This window comes from Brassica napus, chromosome A3 (genome assembly GCF_020379485.1).
Source record: "Brassica napus cultivar Da-Ae chromosome A3, Da-Ae, whole genome shotgun sequence".
NCBI classification, from domain to species: domain Eukaryota; kingdom Viridiplantae; phylum Streptophyta; class Magnoliopsida; order Brassicales; family Brassicaceae; genus Brassica; species Brassica napus.
The window spans coordinates 3,583,989-3,600,690 of NC_063436.1; the positions used below are offsets into that span (position 1 = coordinate 3,583,989).

The 16,702-nt window shown below is 41.4% G+C and overlaps 3 protein-coding genes across 6 annotated transcripts; 2 read left to right on the forward strand and 1 right to left on the reverse strand.

Annotated features, from left to right (window-relative positions):
• Window positions 1-1,389: 1,389 nt before the first annotated feature.
• LOC111200663 lies at window positions 1,390-2,683 on the forward strand. The gene is made up of 6 exons (XM_048764948.1): window positions 1,390-1,494; window positions 1,693-1,957; window positions 2,037-2,136; window positions 2,228-2,349; window positions 2,449-2,533; window positions 2,611-2,683. Exons 1-6 carry the CDS (start codon window positions 1,390-1,392, stop codon window positions 2,681-2,683), a joined length of 750 nt encoding a protein of 249 aa, XP_048620905.1.
• Window positions 2,684-2,986: 303 nt separating this feature from the next.
• LOC125595591 (disease resistance protein RML1A-like) lies at window positions 2,987-4,674 on the forward strand. The gene is made up of 2 exons (XM_048771262.1): window positions 2,987-3,503; window positions 4,107-4,674. Exons 1-2 carry the CDS (start codon window positions 3,031-3,033, stop codon window positions 4,672-4,674), a joined length of 1,041 nt encoding a protein of 346 aa, XP_048627219.1. The 5' UTR covers window positions 2,987-3,030.
• Window positions 4,675-5,677: 1,003 nt separating this feature from the next.
• Window positions 5,678-9,276, reverse strand: LOC106433866 (CCR4-NOT transcription complex subunit 11). 4 transcript variants are annotated; one of them, XR_007330459.1, is made up of 12 exons: window positions 9,029-9,276; window positions 8,720-8,830; window positions 8,496-8,582; window positions 8,098-8,151; window positions 7,809-7,951; window positions 7,492-7,648; window positions 7,269-7,406; window positions 6,795-6,866; window positions 6,635-6,708; window positions 6,412-6,542; window positions 6,099-6,180; window positions 5,678-5,972 (listed from the first exon to the last, which is right to left on the reverse strand). XR_007330459.1 is itself a non-coding variant. In XM_048771263.1 (12 exons), exons 1-12 carry the CDS (start codon window positions 9,179-9,181, stop codon window positions 5,875-5,877), a joined length of 1,311 nt encoding a protein of 436 aa, XP_048627220.1. In that variant the 5' UTR covers window positions 9,182-9,276; the 3' UTR covers window positions 5,678-5,874. The 4 variants fall into 4 exon arrangements, 2 of the variants coding, with proteins under 2 accessions (XP_048627220.1, XP_013730156.1); XM_048771263.1 differs by having other exon boundaries at window positions 6,412-6,553; XM_013874702.3 differs by having other exon boundaries at window positions 6,099-6,183; window positions 6,412-6,553.
• Window positions 9,277-16,702: the final 7,426 nt, after the last annotated feature.

The window sequence follows — 16,702 nt, forward strand, 5'->3', positions numbered from 1 at the left end:
ATGACTATTGAGAAAAAGAGCAAAGACGTTTCTTGGCTACTACTAATACCATTAATCATGCTCTAAGCCAACTAAAGACCACTAGGACAACTACTTTGACCAAGTTACTCGGTCTTATTCAAAGCATGACTAACAAACTTAAGACTAAAACAAATACTTGAAAGACTCCAACTACTCCAACGACTTCTTTTTTTCTCCAACAAATGAAAATCCCAGGAACCGTTTTATGTCTTTCTTTCTCAACAGTGAATAGTCAATAGTGAAAGCGGTTTTCTGGATCATATGTGACTTTATTGATATTCATTTCGAATATATTTTTTTAGAATTATTCGAATTTCAAAGGTAAGAAGTAGACTCATAATCTTTTTTCACATTGTAGAATTCTAAGTTTCAATAATGATCATAAATTTTTTTTCATGGAAGTAGAAAAATGAATCGTCCGTTTGACTATTTATTAAAATTGAGGACAACTATGAGAAAAGGAAGAACATATATCTATACTATTAAAGCAGAATCCCTCCTAGGATTCTGCCCCTGTCTTTTCAACTTATTTACCACCAAATGCCATTCCTTTTAATTTTTTTTTTACAAATCGTCAATTACTTAAGGCCCATGCCGAATGCATACTATAAAGGCCCAAACCGTATGCATACCTGAATAATCCTTATTTTTTAAAACATCATCAATGCCCTATAACATGAAACCATCTTCATCTTTTTTCAAACCCTATACCCTAAAATGAAAAGGCTTAAAAGATGAAAAAAAACTTACAAACAACGCACGTGTGCAAATAAAAATAAAAATATGACTTATTTATACTAATAATATTTTTCAAACCTTATACCCTAACGTATTCATACGCATTCTCATGTTTTTTACAGATAAAAATTTTTAAAACATAACCTAATGGTTAGTTTATTCAATTATTTTAAAAATTAACCAATCCCATATCTAATAGATACGGTTTATTTTAAAATAACTGATTGTTTTTTCCTAATATAGAGTTTCGATACCATATCTATTGTAACTATAATTTTAACAACATAATATTCCCTATAAGATTTTCCGATTAAAAGGTGGACAGTATGTAGCGCCTACAATCACGGTGCAAATAAATGTACAACCAAATTTAGAAAATGAAGATACACAGAGGCTACATTCAAAGTTCAGAAATATCTTCCTATAATCTAGATTGCGTGTAACTTACTCACAGAATATATTTTAAACATTTCTGGTAACTGCATTTAGTACTATTAACGATAAAGATCTCGCAAATATTTAGAGTAGCCTACAAGTTTTCAAATAACCTAATCTACTCTTCCTATAACCTCTTCCTATTATAAATACCCACGCCTCATCCTAAAACACTCATACCGCAAAACCAAAAGAATGGCTTCTAAAGCGCTCAACAACACAGCAAATGATTCTACTGAACAAATCACCGCCATCAGCGACTTGAAGCCAAAGCACACTACTAAGATGGTTCATGTCAAGGTTCTACATTCCTGGTCACAAAACATCAATAACGGGGGGGGGGGGGGGGAACCATGGAATTCGTATTGGCTGATGAGAATGTAAGCAATCCAAACTTTTTCAATAGAATAGTGTTTTTTTTAAAAAAATTGTGTAACTTGAGCATTGATATTAAATGATGTTAATATTTCTAATTTATTTAATTGTAACATGTACAAGGGGCATAAAATCCATGCAAGCTGCAAAAAGACTTACTTTGAGAGTAAAGGAAGACTTCTTCTGGTTGGAGTATGGCGCAACATCAGAAACTTCCAAGTCAGGCCTGCTGGAGGAGCATATCGCACAACAAACCATATCTACAAGATTTCATTTAATCAAGCAACAGTCGTTAGTCGGTCCAATTTCATGAATGATGACTTATATCTTAATTTGGTCGATTTTCAAAGCGTTCTATCTGGAACTCTTGATGAAAAATACCTAATAGGTAAATACGTAATGGATAGTTTTTGCAATTAAATTGTGTACTTGCTACATTTAATAACTTTTCAATGTTTTATAAACAGATGTGCTGGGCCAAGTTTTGGATTGTGGTGCTGTCGAAACTATTCAATGTGCTGGTGGAAACCAGCGTAAAAAACTAGAGTTCACCCTAAGAGACATCAAGTAATTTTTTCTGTCATCTAAATTCAATCCAATCAATTATTTTCGAGTGACATAATCACAACTAACCTCGCTTTTTTTACTTGTGAGGTAGTGATTCAAGAATACCATGCTGTATTTGGGGCAAGTTAACCGACACTCTCCATTCTGCCTGCAATCAAGACGATGGTTTGGTTACTTTGCTTCTGAGGTTTGCAAAAATTGGAAAGTTTAGAGGTACATATTTGAACTCCTATAGATTTCGTTAAAAAAATAACAATTATTATATACATAAGCCTGTCTAATATCTAATCTACTAAATCGTATCCACAACAGGAGAAGTACAAATCTCTAACTCCTTTGATGCTTCTCAAATGATCATCAACCCTGCAATACCAGACGCAGAAGCATTTAAAGATATGTAAGGGGATGATCTTTTGTTTATTTTACAGTAGTTATTTGTCTATCATACTAACTTTGAGAGTATATTTTTGTAAGGGATACTGGGGATGACAAAACTCTAATGCCGTATGAAAGTAATGAGGACAGTCAAGAGTACATCAAGAAGTAAAATATGTCTGATAATATTAAAAAAACCCACTTAATATTTGAACTCTTTCAAAACCTCTCAACTATAAATACATATATATATATATATGTATACATCTATACTATTATATTAGCATCAAGATTATATATTTTTATATTTATATATAGTTACTTATCATCCTAATTATATAAAACCACTACTAAAAATATAACATAAAAACACTGATTAAAAAATATACATGTTATACATGTTATAAATAAAATATATTTCAAAATAAAATAATCCCGCGCTTTGAAAGCGCGGGTCAAAATCTAGTATGTTCTATATATCTAGATACATGTTTGTGTATCTGAACTTGAAACCCTCTCATGGCTTCTTCTTCTTCTCCCTCGCCTTGCACACTGAGTTACCACGCCTTCACGAGCTTCCACGGACCTGACCTTAGTAAAACCTTTATCAGTCATCTACACAAACAGTTTACCAGCAATAGGATTACGATGTTCGATGATGAAGGAGTCGAGAGAGGACACACCATCGACCCTGCTCTCACACAAGCGATTAGAGAATCAACGATCTCTATCGTGGTGCTCACCAAGAACTATGCTTCTTCCAGCTGGTGTTTGGATGGGCTTTTGGAGATTTTAAAATGCCGCCAAGCTGGTAAACTAATAGTGATGCCAGTCTTCTACGGAGTAAGACCAAATGATGTGCAGAGACAGACCGGAGATTTCGGGAAAGGTTTCGAGAAAACTTGTCGTGGTAAAACAATTTTGGACAAGGGAAGATGGAGTCAAGCTTTGAATAAAGTGTGCAGTTTGAAGGGGTTTATGTTCAGTCCCAGGTTTGTTCTTTTTTGTTTTTTTTTTTCTTAATTAATCATTTTCTAAATAGGATTTGGAAAAACTCTGTAACAACCCGTCCCGCTCACTCGGAATCCAGCTCACAGCTTGCAGAACACATCTCGTTAAATCCAATACCTTACTCTTTAACAACAATCTTACACCACGACGAGTTGTCACAATTGATATGTTTTTCCTGTTCGTTTATCAAACGCCGCGTCTAGCGTCCGCGTCTCTTTTTAGCTCTGTATTTCCGTTGCTTTAAAAACAAGATTGCAGAGAAACCATTGAGCCGATGTTAATTATAAGAGACGCAGCGTTAGATTTCGGATGTTAATTGATCGCTAAAAATTCTAGCGGCAATTACGACTCATGGCGGCAACTATTTTTACGGTTACGGCTAGATTCAGCGTCTATTGCAGTTGACGCTAGATTCTTGAGGACGAAGTAATTGGAGCCGTTGACGCTAGATTCAGCGTCTATCAAAAGAACAGGGCTGTTGTTAAAAGTTGAGGTCTTGAGTTCCGAGCTAGCCAGGATGGTTGTCACAAAATCATTTCTGTCTGATACACACGGTGATTTTTATCTCTCTCTCTCTTTTTTAGGGACGATGAATCAGAGCTATTTGAAAAGATTGGTAGAGAAGTGACAGGAATCTTACAGAGGATTGAATATCTTATTGCTAGAGAAGACACGCTAAATCCTACAACTTCGACCAACAAAAGCCGGTGTTCCATTGATTTGGTCTTCCTCGTCGTCATCATCAATTTGCTCCTGGAGATTACATCGGCGGTTGCAGACCAGCTCTCTTCATCAACTCGCAAGCCTTGTTTCGCAAGAATCTCTTTAGTCATGTCAATTCTCTCTCTTATCCTCACCATCATTGACTTCACTGACAAAATCAGAGTCCATAAAGTTCATTTCCGATGCAAGTTGCCTATTCCTTGGTTCTACTATCCAGCACGTGACTACAGTACAAGATTTGGTAGTTCCACAGATAATATCTTATTATTCTGTGTTGCTGGTCAGTTAATAGTCTCCACGATCAATTTCAGCTTCACTGAAAGAGGACGCGACGGTCCCATTAAAGTGTCAGTGTGGCCTCTCGTATTTGCTATTGGTATAGTTGTCTCCAAGTTCACGGAGAAGCCACCCATTTCGAAGAATAATTAACTCTCTATCGAAAATATGTATTGATGTTTACCAAAAAAAAGAAAATATGTATTGATTGCTTTTAAAAATCGTAAAGAATAAAGACAAGTGTTTTAAAGGTTGGATTACATGTTAATTTAGTAGGAAAGAAAAAAACGTTGAGTTTAATAACACTCTACACTTGTAATTTTATTCTAAATCTTGTCAATATTTTAGTTAGGTGATATACAAAGGGAAATACCTAAGATAGCACTAAAAAGTTTTTTTTATCACAAATATAGATTTTAAAAATCAAAATTACCAAAATGTTTTATTAAAGAGGTAAATATACACTTATAACCTTAGATTTAACTAATCCAAACATTAGTGTTTAGAGTTAAAGGTGAGATTTGGTTTGAGGTTTAAAATTTTATAAAATAGAAAATAAATATTAAAAATTTGAAAATAAAAATTTTAAAAATATTTTCAAAAAGTATTTTCGAATTACAAAAAGAAAATTAAAAAAAAAAAATTTTGAAAAAAAAAATTACAAAAAAGTTCGAATTTGAAAACATATAATCTAAAACTATAAAAAAATTATTTTTATTATTTTTATTTTTTTATATATCTAAGATATTAGTGTCATTTTACTTATTAAATGAAATATTTTGGTCATTTATTTTGTGGTATTTTTATGACCAAAACTTGAAAATTGTTATTTATGAGAATTGTCCATTTACAAAAGAGTTCTATATTTCTCCAAAACTTTGCAAAACAAAACTTTAAAACGAAGCATTACATTTGTGTCTTTCCTATGAAGCAAACTTGATGACAACTTAATCATTCATTAGTTCTTTTACCGATTCCGTCAGCCTCAAGGATTTATTATCTCGGAAAATCATGAACACATCTTTATCAAACACACAGGAAAAATAGAAATTCAATTTTTATATATTGGGCACAGGGATAAGTCAAACTTTCATGATCCAAATGTAACTAGATTGTTTGCAATCCAGATCAGAAACAGCACTTTGGTTTCATCGAGTTTCAGTAAAAGTGCTCGTACCACCTGCATTAGTACCATAAGGAGAATGTGCATATGCCAGTCTCCAAATACATATATAAATTAAGAAATCTAAAATACTAGAGCTATCTTGGATACAAAAGAACTCAGGGAGAATAGAATTGAAAAGGAGATGAAGATTGTTAAGAAAGGAAAAAGAAGAAAAGAGAGTCAATTATTCATTCCAATGTTTTCAAAAGCCTGAAGAGACCAGCTGCTTCTCGAACCCGTGAAAAGTCTATGCAGAAAGCTTGAACCTCTATGAATAGATCCTTCACTGCAACATTTACCAAAATAGAAACATTTCATCAGAACATAAACTACCCGTTTCATAGAGATGACATTTCAAAAATCTTCCATTGTCTAAAAAAAGGAGATGAGAACAGTTGAAGAGAATACATACCGTCGATGATGTTGTTACGAATTAAACTCTGCAAGAAGACGCAAACCAGCCGTACAAGCCTATTCTGCATGTATTTGTCTTGCTGCTACACATCGAAAACAATATGTCACTATACCCATTAACGAAACAATCAAATACAAGAAATTTACAAATCTTAAACCAACAAATCCGACAATATATACAGATAAGCACATAATGTCAGAGCACGAGCATAAGTATTTGACACATAACTACACGATGATGTTAATAGCTTTGTAGAAAGCTTTGTATAAAGCTGCCTAAGGAAAAACAAATGAAAGCTTTGTTTTAATACCTTGGCGTTCTCACAAGACGATATGCAATTAGTGATAAACATGCGTATAAACTCCTTGGGAAGCTCAACTGCAGTTGTGAGCCTGTTTACAACTTCCATCGAATGCAGGCTCATTTCCATACTTACAAGAGCTGTGAAATAGCTGCACCGAGCATTCTCAGATTTCTACTTTCAATATTATTCTAAGAATGTAAATAGCGTAACTGATAAGGTGATGACTTACTCAACAATCTCAGGGGAGTTAATCAACTTGGTCAGAATCTCAACTGCTATTTGAGGATTGTGCTCTACTAATTGCTGAGAATAAGGAACTAGATCAAATGATAGAAGAGAGACGAAAGGAGAGAAAGATAACACAACTGCCAGATAATGGAATCACATACCGGCAGCTTCCGTGGAGTTATTCCACAGTGATAGACAAGCTTTGGGTCATTTGATAATGCCGTAGTGATGTCCTGGTCCAAATGAATAAAACTTCTTGTTTAGTTCACATCAACATACAGAGTTTAAATTTGATACAGCTATATAGGCAAGGGGGATCAATTATATTATCACTATTTCGTCTATTGCGTGGTTATTTTCCATAGACTCTCACTGCAATCAGTTCGCTATCCTACTGGTAGTTGGAAGTTCTTTCATTCAACAAGAGGGATAAAGTGATAGCACGACTTCTCTCTCAAACCTACAATGACTATTGACGACCTTTAAAAATTGTGCATGCGTAGTAACTTTTCCAATGTTATGTTTAACTCTCTTATCAGCGTTAAAGCAATATAAGCAATACTCTCATACTTAGAGCATACCACTACTTGTATGACTCTGCGCACATATCAAGAATAAAGAGTAGTACATCATACCTCTTGCTCCGTAGGTGAAAGTGTCACCTTTAAACCCTTAACTAGCAAATCTCTAACTGTTGCGCCTCTGCTAGTGTCAGCACACATTTTATCGTCCCACACAAGCTCATGTTTGTTATCAGGATCAATCCAAAGCAACTGTAAGAAGTTGAACCACTAAGGTCAGCTGTATGATTTTCTAAAAAAGTTTAAAAATGAGTTAATATTAGCCATTTAGCCTTACCTCGCTCTGATGAACTGGGTACCTCGGAGGACAAGGACGGATCCACCTAGGAGCTAATCCCCCCATAGTCAAACTTCCCAAAATTCCAGATATGGCTTCATTTCTATCACCTGATCCAATTTTGGAAATCCCTCCAGGTTGGACTTGGACATCAAACCTATAAGATTATTTGACTCAAAGATCATCCATAAAATCAACAGAAAACTGGCACGTGATAATATAACAGGGAAAACTGGAAGCTTGCGAGAAATAGATCGGAGTAAAATCTATAAAGCAGTTAAAAAGAATCGGAATCCCCTAACTCAACGGCTACGTACTCTGGAGAGTTAGGATCGCATCCACGAGGAACATCAGGATCATGCAATAGCTTTTTGAGAGCATAGTCAGCAAACATGTGACTAGATGGTCCATCAGCTTTGTTGCCATACTCTCGTTGCAGCTCTCCTAGTTCGGGAAAATCCTGACAGAACATCAACATACTAAATCACTAACCAGAAAAGTTTCTCCAAGTAGTGTTAGGCATGATACATGAACAGTTACGATGAAGATAAGATGGAACAGAGATGTAACTAGAATAAAAGATGTCTATGCCTCATCCGCTCTTACATTAGTTGAAGGATCAAACGTTTTGATATAATCAGCAGCTGACAGTTTGAAAATCTGCAAGAGCGCACGAATACTCAATCAGAATCCACAGATCGCGGGGAATTAAAAAAAAATACACATCAGAACTTTTGGGAGAGAATGAGAAAAGTGATCTCATAACACCTTTAAGAAATCAATTGTTCTAATTAATCAGTGCTTATATAATAAATGTTTAGAGAGATTCTCAACAAAATATTTTTTTCTTTTAAAACATGGACATTGTTTGTCCACAGGACAGTTATAAAACACGAATCCATCGAGTACATAACATGCTTAACAAAAACAAGAGCACACATTTTGAGTTTACATGAAGATAAAAAAGCATGCAAAGAGCTCAAAGAAACGGCTATATCATATACCTCTTTAGCATTGTTGTAGCTATTCCACTGAAAGAGGTGGAGAAGGAAAGCTCTCTCATACTTCTCCGCTTGCTCATTACAAGCAGCCTACAAAAACACAATAGACATCGCTACTCTTTCACACGAAAATACATATATGCATAGATCAAATATATATATAAAACTAAGCAGACAAACAAATTTGCATTTCTACATATTAGACGCACAATGAAAAGGCTGCTTACATTTATCATTTCCGATACAAACGGGTTTAAAGATGGTTTAACGGAAGAATAACACTGGTGCATGATAGCAAACGCAATTAGACGATCAGTACTCCTCAGTATCATCGGATCCTGCAAAAAAGTTGAACCAAATCCCAATTTCGATAACCGAAAGTAACCAGCAAACTGAATATAAGTATAAAGATAATTCGAACACTCGGTAAAACCCTAGATTCAAAATCAAATCCTTCGCATCCGCCCACCAGAGCTCGCTACTGTCACGAAATCGAGAACGGAGCTCGGTAACGGGAGGGGGACGAGAGCACGTGCCTGTAAGAGGATGGAAAGAGAGGAGCAGACGGGGAAGTAGCGAGAGCGGGTGAACTTGGAGTTGAATTCGGCGAGAACGTCTTGGATCGGGCGGAGATCCGACTGGAGCAGGGTCCAAACTATCGCCGTCTCTTCCATCTTCATAATCGTCATCGTTCGTTGATCGAGAGACCTTAGATTCTCCCAATTCAATCTGTGTGGATGATTTTTTCTTTTCAAAGGGCCTTGGTCTTTCTTTCTATATGAGTGAAACTGACCTTATACTTCTTCTTGGCTTGGAAGGTTTGCGGTCAACACTCAACACTCTTTTTAAATTTGGTATATTTAAAATTTAATATTTTTACTTTATATTTCGTAATTTAATATAATATTTTATTAAAGACAAATCTTTAAAATAGAACATTTCTAAGTTTATGTCACAAAAATAGCTTTTAAAAACTAAAATGACTAAAATAGCATTTTATCTTTTGAAAAATTTAATTTTTTTTTATTTTTTTAAATTAAAAATCTTATTCCAAAATCCCACTTCGTAACTCTAAACCCTAAAACCCTAAAACCTAAACAATAAACCTTAAATTTTAATGTCTAAATTAATTTACCATTGGGGTATAAATGTATATTTATCTTTTTTGATAAAATATTAAGTACTATTATGGTCATTTTTATTCTTAGAAACTATACTTGTGACAAAAACTTTTTTAGTACTATTTTAATTATTTTTTCTTTTATTTTAATATATTATTTAATATATTATTTAATATTATTAAATTAATAATAGTGCACTCGTTAAAAACTAGTCCGAACTCGTCCCTGATAATATTTATTAAATCAATCCATGGATGATGATGCCTGAGGCAGAGGGTTACTTAGTCAGAGGATTAAGAGAATGAGAATGAGCCACAACAACCTCTTAAGATGGCCTTTGGTGATGGTAGAAGAAACTGGCTGTGAATGTATTAGGCAAGATCTCACAACTGAAGTATTTAACTTGTGTTTCTTTTTCTTTTTTGAGGATGTTGTCTGGTGAATGAAATAATAAAAAGAGAGTTCCTTTCACATATCCTTTAGTATAATTTCAAACACGCAATCAAACATATTTATACACGAGTACATGCAAGCAGAGAAAGAACCCACGACGCTTGACGTATATAACAAATTAACAATCCTAAATATCGATCTTAAAAGATACTTAATAAATAATAACAACGATAAACTAAAACCTCTCAGAGAACCAGTTCCATGGATGTTGAAACTCATCACAACACCAATTCTTGAAATCTCCATCTTTGCCAATCAACAAACCCAAATCATCAATCTCCAAAAGATCGTCCATCTCCAAATACCCTGTTCCCACCTCCACCTCCACCTCCGGCCTACGCATCCCTTCTCCGCCACTGACACTAGGAACCAATATACTCTCCTTATTGTCTGACGAGCCACACGATGATGACACGTCATATTCTGTCTTCTTTTCTTGTCCCACAAGAAACCTAGACCAAACTCCATTCGATGATCCATGCTTCGGAGTCATCATCAAGTTTCTCGGTTGCATCTTATTCGAAAACGCTAAGCCACTCGCATCATTAACGCTTTCTTGATCTTGTGAACTACTTCGTTTAGGTAACAACCAAGAAACATTAGGATGATCATCTTCTTTGTAGGAGATGGATTACATCCCTCCACAAGGCCCATCATATAACAGGCCCTAGCCCGACAAGGTCGATCGAGCTTAGTCGGCTTAGCGGCTAGAAACGTCAGCTCGACCCTAGAGTATTTTAAGCCGGTCAGCTGAGCCGATCAGCTATACTCGGCTCGGACGAAATAGTATCGAGGCCCACATACTCGGCCTTTGGGCGACAAGGCCCAAAGGATAGGCGCGATTAGGGCATCACGCGCGAGGGTACTATAAGAAAGGAGGAGGAGGCAACGAGAGGGGGGACTTTTGACAAATCACACACTAAGCGGCTAGATTTAGGGTTTCCTAATCATCTCTTTGATCTTGTCGTTTAAACCTCTGATCTTGTCTCCTTACCTTTGATCAGTCTTGTAACTCATTGTTTTGATTCTAATAAAAACGTCTTTAGTCACCCCATTTTCTAAGTTCTTCGTTCTAATCAACCGAATCCTGTACAAACAATTGGCGCCCACCGTGGGGCGGACTAAAGCAACGTTCTAGATCTACATGGCTCAAGACGACGCCGCCTTCGGCGCCCCAGGCGAGGAACCGACGCCTACGCCTGCGGCCGCGCCGCCCATCACCTCAGAATTCATGAGCTCCGTCATGGCTCGACTCGCCCGCCAAGACGAAGTCCAAAAGACAACCAACGACCAACTCGCTGCTTTGGTCGCGGCGCTCACAGCCCCTGAGGGACAAACTAGCCGTCCCCAGCTAACACGCCGCCGCCTCTTCAACACAAATCCTACGGCAGCCGGAGTCGACCATATCTCTGACGACTCGGAGCCTAACGAAGCCTTTCTCGCAGACGCTCCCCCAGCAGGCTCAGATCTCACGACAATACGCGAGCTCGCCGAGCTCAAACTCAGCCTTCAACAAATGGGAGAGAAGATCCACCATGTAACCAGCGCAGCTCCGCAAATAGAGAGCGTACTCGCCGCAACCTCGCGCACTCCTTTTACTCGCGCGCTAACTAGCGTCCAACTCGGAAAGATAGAAAAGCTGCGCCTACCTGAGTACAAGCCCGGCGGAGACCCGGTAGAACATATGACCGCTTTTAACATCGCGATGGCGCGAGCTCGTCTCCCCGACGACGAAAAGGACGCAGGTTACTGCCAGCTGTTCGTCGAGACTCTTCACGAGCAAGCCCTGACTTGGTTCTCCCAGTTGGAGGAGAACTCAATCGGATGTTTTCGCGACCTATCAGCAGCTTTTCTCAAGACATACATCATGTTCACAAAGCGCAGCGCCACTGCGTCCAGCCTATGGAACCTCAATCAGAAAAAGGATCAGAGCTTGCGCGACTACATGGAGAAATTCAAAGCCGTAGTGTCAAAAATTGAGATCCCAGACGGAATCGCTATCGATGCATTGCGCAACACCCTGTGGGTCCACTCCAAGTTCCGAGAAGACCTGTACCAGAATCCAACCAAGTCGCTCCAAGACGCTATCGCACGCTCCGATAACTTCATCCGAATGGAGGAGGACACCAACGCAATCCTCAGCAAGATGAGCGCACCCAAGGCTCCAGCGGCTAAGAACGCAAATGCGCGACAAGAACCGCGCCAGCACGCTCCAAACGACAAAAACGGTCCCAAGGATGGTTACATGTATGTCGTGAACGAGAATAACACACCAATCTCCACTCTCGTAGTTCGCGGGGAGGGGTGGAACAAGTGGGTAAGAGAACTCGAGTCATCCGACAAAAAAGTCGATTCTGTTTGCACCACCCAACCCGCAGCTGGAGTCGGATCAGCAGCAGGACCTTCCCGGACCGTCGACCTCACCAAGCATTGCAAGTATCACGACGTTAAAGGACACGATACCTCAGAATGCAAATCCCTCTACGCGCATTACCTCTCGTCCCTTGCAAGCGGCGAGTTTAAGTTTGAGCCATTGAAAGCCAAACCAAAGAACGGTAAGAGCTGGAGCAAGAACAAAGAACGAAGAGCCCAGCGCAAAGCCACTGGCAGAGGTCGACAAAACGATACTCCGCAACGAGACGACGAGGAAGAAACCCCACGGGATAACGGCGGGGGAGACTCCTCAGCCGACGAAGAGCATCCGGCTAACCGCAGGCGCATTGAGGTTATACTCTCTCAGCAGTCCTTGTCGTCCGACGAAGACAACGACGATTCGCCTGTACCCGGAGACCTGAGAGACAGCCTTAAACGGCGCCTCGCGCCGGAAAACGTAAGCGATACCACACGCAGAGATCTCCGGACGACGCTCGATGCACGGAAGTCTCGGCGCATCTCGACAAACGATGGCAACAATAACGAAGGGCCAATTGGCGACCTCCGAGACAAACTCAATGCCGGAGTAAGCGATCTCCGCGTGAAGCTTAACAAGTCAAAACCCACAGACTTACGACGACAGTTGGAGCGAGCTAAAGGTCAACCTCAACTCCCACCTCCTGATACTAGCGTACCAAAAGACCTCCGCGCCTTACTGAACTCCAAGCGAGTACAAACGGGGCAGTCTTTGAATGTCATCATGGGGGGTTCCCCTAGCGGCGACTCAGTCCGTTCCGTGAAAGATTATCGCCGACAAGTCGCGACGTCTCAGAAGTGGCCGAGTAAACCGTCAAGTCATCCTCCAATAACCTTCTCATCAGATGACGCTGAAGGTGTTCACGCGCCCCATAATGATCCCCTCCTCGTCGTCCTTGGAATTGGAGAGTATGATGTCACCAAGATCCTTATTGACACCGGAAGTTCCGTTGACCTCATCTTCCGAGGAACTCTGCAGAAGATGGGAGTCGACCTCGACGATATAAAAGCATCCTCCAGAACGCTAACAGGATTCAACGGGTCATCCGAAACCATATTGGGAACGATCCGTCTCCCGGTGCGCGCATGCGGCGTTACTCGAACGGTCAAATTCGCCGTCGTTAGCACAAAAGCTCCGTATCACGCTATACTCGGTACTCCTTGGTTACACTCTATGCAAGCTGTCCCTTCCACCTACCATCAATGCGTCAAGTTTCCGGGCACGGACGGGAAGATAAAAACATTGCGTGGGGACCAAAAGGCCGCTAGGGATCTCCTAGTCGCCACGGTCAAACTCCAACGAGCGTCGCTACCCGTGAACTCAGTGTCCCCTCCAACCCCAAAAGTCCACTCTCAGGAAAGCGAAGTCCTCGAGTTACCCGTCGACGACGTCGACCAGAGTCGAACCGTCAGAGTTGGAGCATACCTCTCCGATGAGATGCAGCAGTCAATCCTGGATTTCCTCAGACAGAACGTGTCCACGTTCGCCTGGTCTATGACAGACATGAAAGGCATCGACCCGAGTATAACCACTCACGAACTAAACGTCGACCCAACGTTCAAGCCTATCCGACAGAAGAGACGCAAGCTCGGCCCTGATAGGTCTAAGGCAGTAAACGAAGAAGTCGACAGGCTACTTGGCGCGGGTTCGATTGCTGAAGTCCGCTACCCTGAGTGGTTGGCAAACCCGGTAGTCGTCAAAAAGAAAAATGGTAAGTGGCGCGTCTGCGTCGACTTCACCGACCTGAATAAAGCCTGTCCAAAGGATAGCTACCCTCTTCCCAGCATCGACCGTCTAGTCGAGTCCACGGCTGGGAACGAGATGCTCACCTTCATGGACGCCTTTTCCGGATACAACCAGATAATGATGCACCCGGACGATCGCGAGAAGACGGCCTTCATCACAGATAGGGGAACCTATTGCTACAAGGTCATGCCATTCGGCCTGAAGAACGCCGGAGCAACCTACCAGAGGCTTGTCAACAAGATGTTCGCAGATAAGCTGGGCACCACCATGGAAGTGTACATCGACGATATGCTGGTTAAGTCGCTCCATGCAACCGATCATCTCCGCCACCTACAAGAATGCTTCGAGACCCTCAACAAGTACGGCATGAAGCTAAACCCAGCGAAGTGCACGTTCGGGGTTTCTTCCGGCGAGTTCCTTGGTTACATTGTCACACAGCGAGGAATCGAGGCGAACCCAAAGCAAATCTCTGCGGTTCTAAACCTCCCAAGTCCGAAGAACAGCAGGGAAGTGCAGCGACTCACGGGCCGCATAGCCGCTCTAAATCGATTCATCTCCAGATCCACTGACAAGTGCCTCCCATTCTATGATCTCTTGCGAGGAAATAAGAAGTTCATTTGGGACGAAAGATGCGAGGAAGCATTCACTCAACTCAAACAGTATCTGACTACACCCCCAGTACTCGCTAAGCCTGACGTCGGCGACGTTCTGTCTCTCTATGTCGCAGTATCACAGGCTGCAGTCAGCAGTGTTCTGATAAAAGAAGACCGCGGCGAGCAAAAGCCCATCTTCTATACAAGCCGACGCATGACAGGACCGGAGACGCGGTATCCAACTCTGGAAAAGATGGCTTTAGCAGTTGTTGAAGCAGCGAGAAAACTACGACCGTATTTCCAGTCGCACTCCGTGGAAGTACTGACCGATCAGCCTCTCCGAACGATACTCCAGAACACTAACAGATCTGGCAGACTCACGAAGTGGGCCATCGAACTCGGCGAGCTCGATATCATCTACAAGAATCGCACGGCGGCAAAATCCCAGGTCCTTGCCGACTTCTTGGTCGAACTGGCCCCAGAATTAGAGCAAGATCTCACACTCCCAAGCTCAAACTGGACTTTGCACGTCGATGGCTCGTCAACTAACAAAGGAGCAGGCGCTGGAGTCCAATTGCAATCCCCGACCGGCGAGCTGATCCGACAGTCTTTCAGCTTTGGCTTTCCCGCTTCAAACAACGAGGCGGAATACGAATCTCTCATCGCAGGACTCCGCTTAGCAAAAGCCGTCAAAGCTAAACGTCTAAGCGCTTACTGTGACTCCCAGTTAGTCGCCAGTCAGTTCAGTGGCGACTACGACGCCCGCAACGATCGAATGGACGCCTATCTTAGAATAGTGCAAAGCCTGGCGGCAGAGTTCGAATTTTTCGAACTCATCAAAGTTCCGAGAGGCGAGAACGTCTGCGCCGATGCCCTCGCCGCCCTTGGCAGCAAGCTTCGTGATCAAGTGAAGAGAACCATCCCGATACATCGTATCGAGAAACCAAGCATCGACGTCCTAACCGATCAAACCCTCATCGCCCAAGTCGCTGAACCCGCCACTCCAGACGACGATGGGTTTGGCCCTGACTGGAGAAATGAATTCATCGACTACCTCTCAAAAGGGGAACTCCCAGCAGAAAAATGGGCGGCTCGCCGGCTAAAAACCCGCAGCGCCCATTACGTCGTTCTCGATGATGAACTGCATAGATGGACTGCGAGTAAGGTGCTCTTAAAATGCATCCATGGCGACGAGACAGCAAGGGTTATGGCGGAAACGCATGAAGGCGCCGGTGGAAATCACTCGGGCGGACGTGCGTTAGCAATAAAAGTAAGGAGCTTAGGTTTCTTCTGGCCAACAATGAACGCGGATTGCGAGTCTTATGCGAGAAGCTGCGACAAGTGCCAACGGCACGCACCCAGCATCCATTGTCCAACCGAACTGTTGCGAACAACCACCGCTCCCTACCCGTTCATGCGATGGGCGATGGACATCATAGGACCACTCCCCTGCTCCCGCCAAAGACGCTTCATCCTCGTCCTCACCGACTACTTCACCAAATGGATCGAAGCTGAAGCATACGCTCAAGTTACAGACAAAGAAGTCCGCGGCTTCGTCTGGAAAAACATTATTTGCCGCCACGGACTGCCCTACGAGATCGTCACCGACAACGGGTCACAGTTCATGTCAGGCAACTTTAAGGAATTCTGTAGCAAGTGGAACATTCGGCTAAGCCCATCCACTCCACGTTACCCGCAGGGTAATGGCCAAGCCGAATCCTCCAACAAACTCATCATCGACGGCATTAAAAAGCGTCTAGACCTCAAAAAAGGTCACTGGGCTGACGAACTCGACGGAGTCCTATGGAGCCATCGCACGACTCCACGAGGATCGACTAAATCGACACCCTTCTCTCTCGCTTACGGTGTTGAAGCCATGGCTCCTGC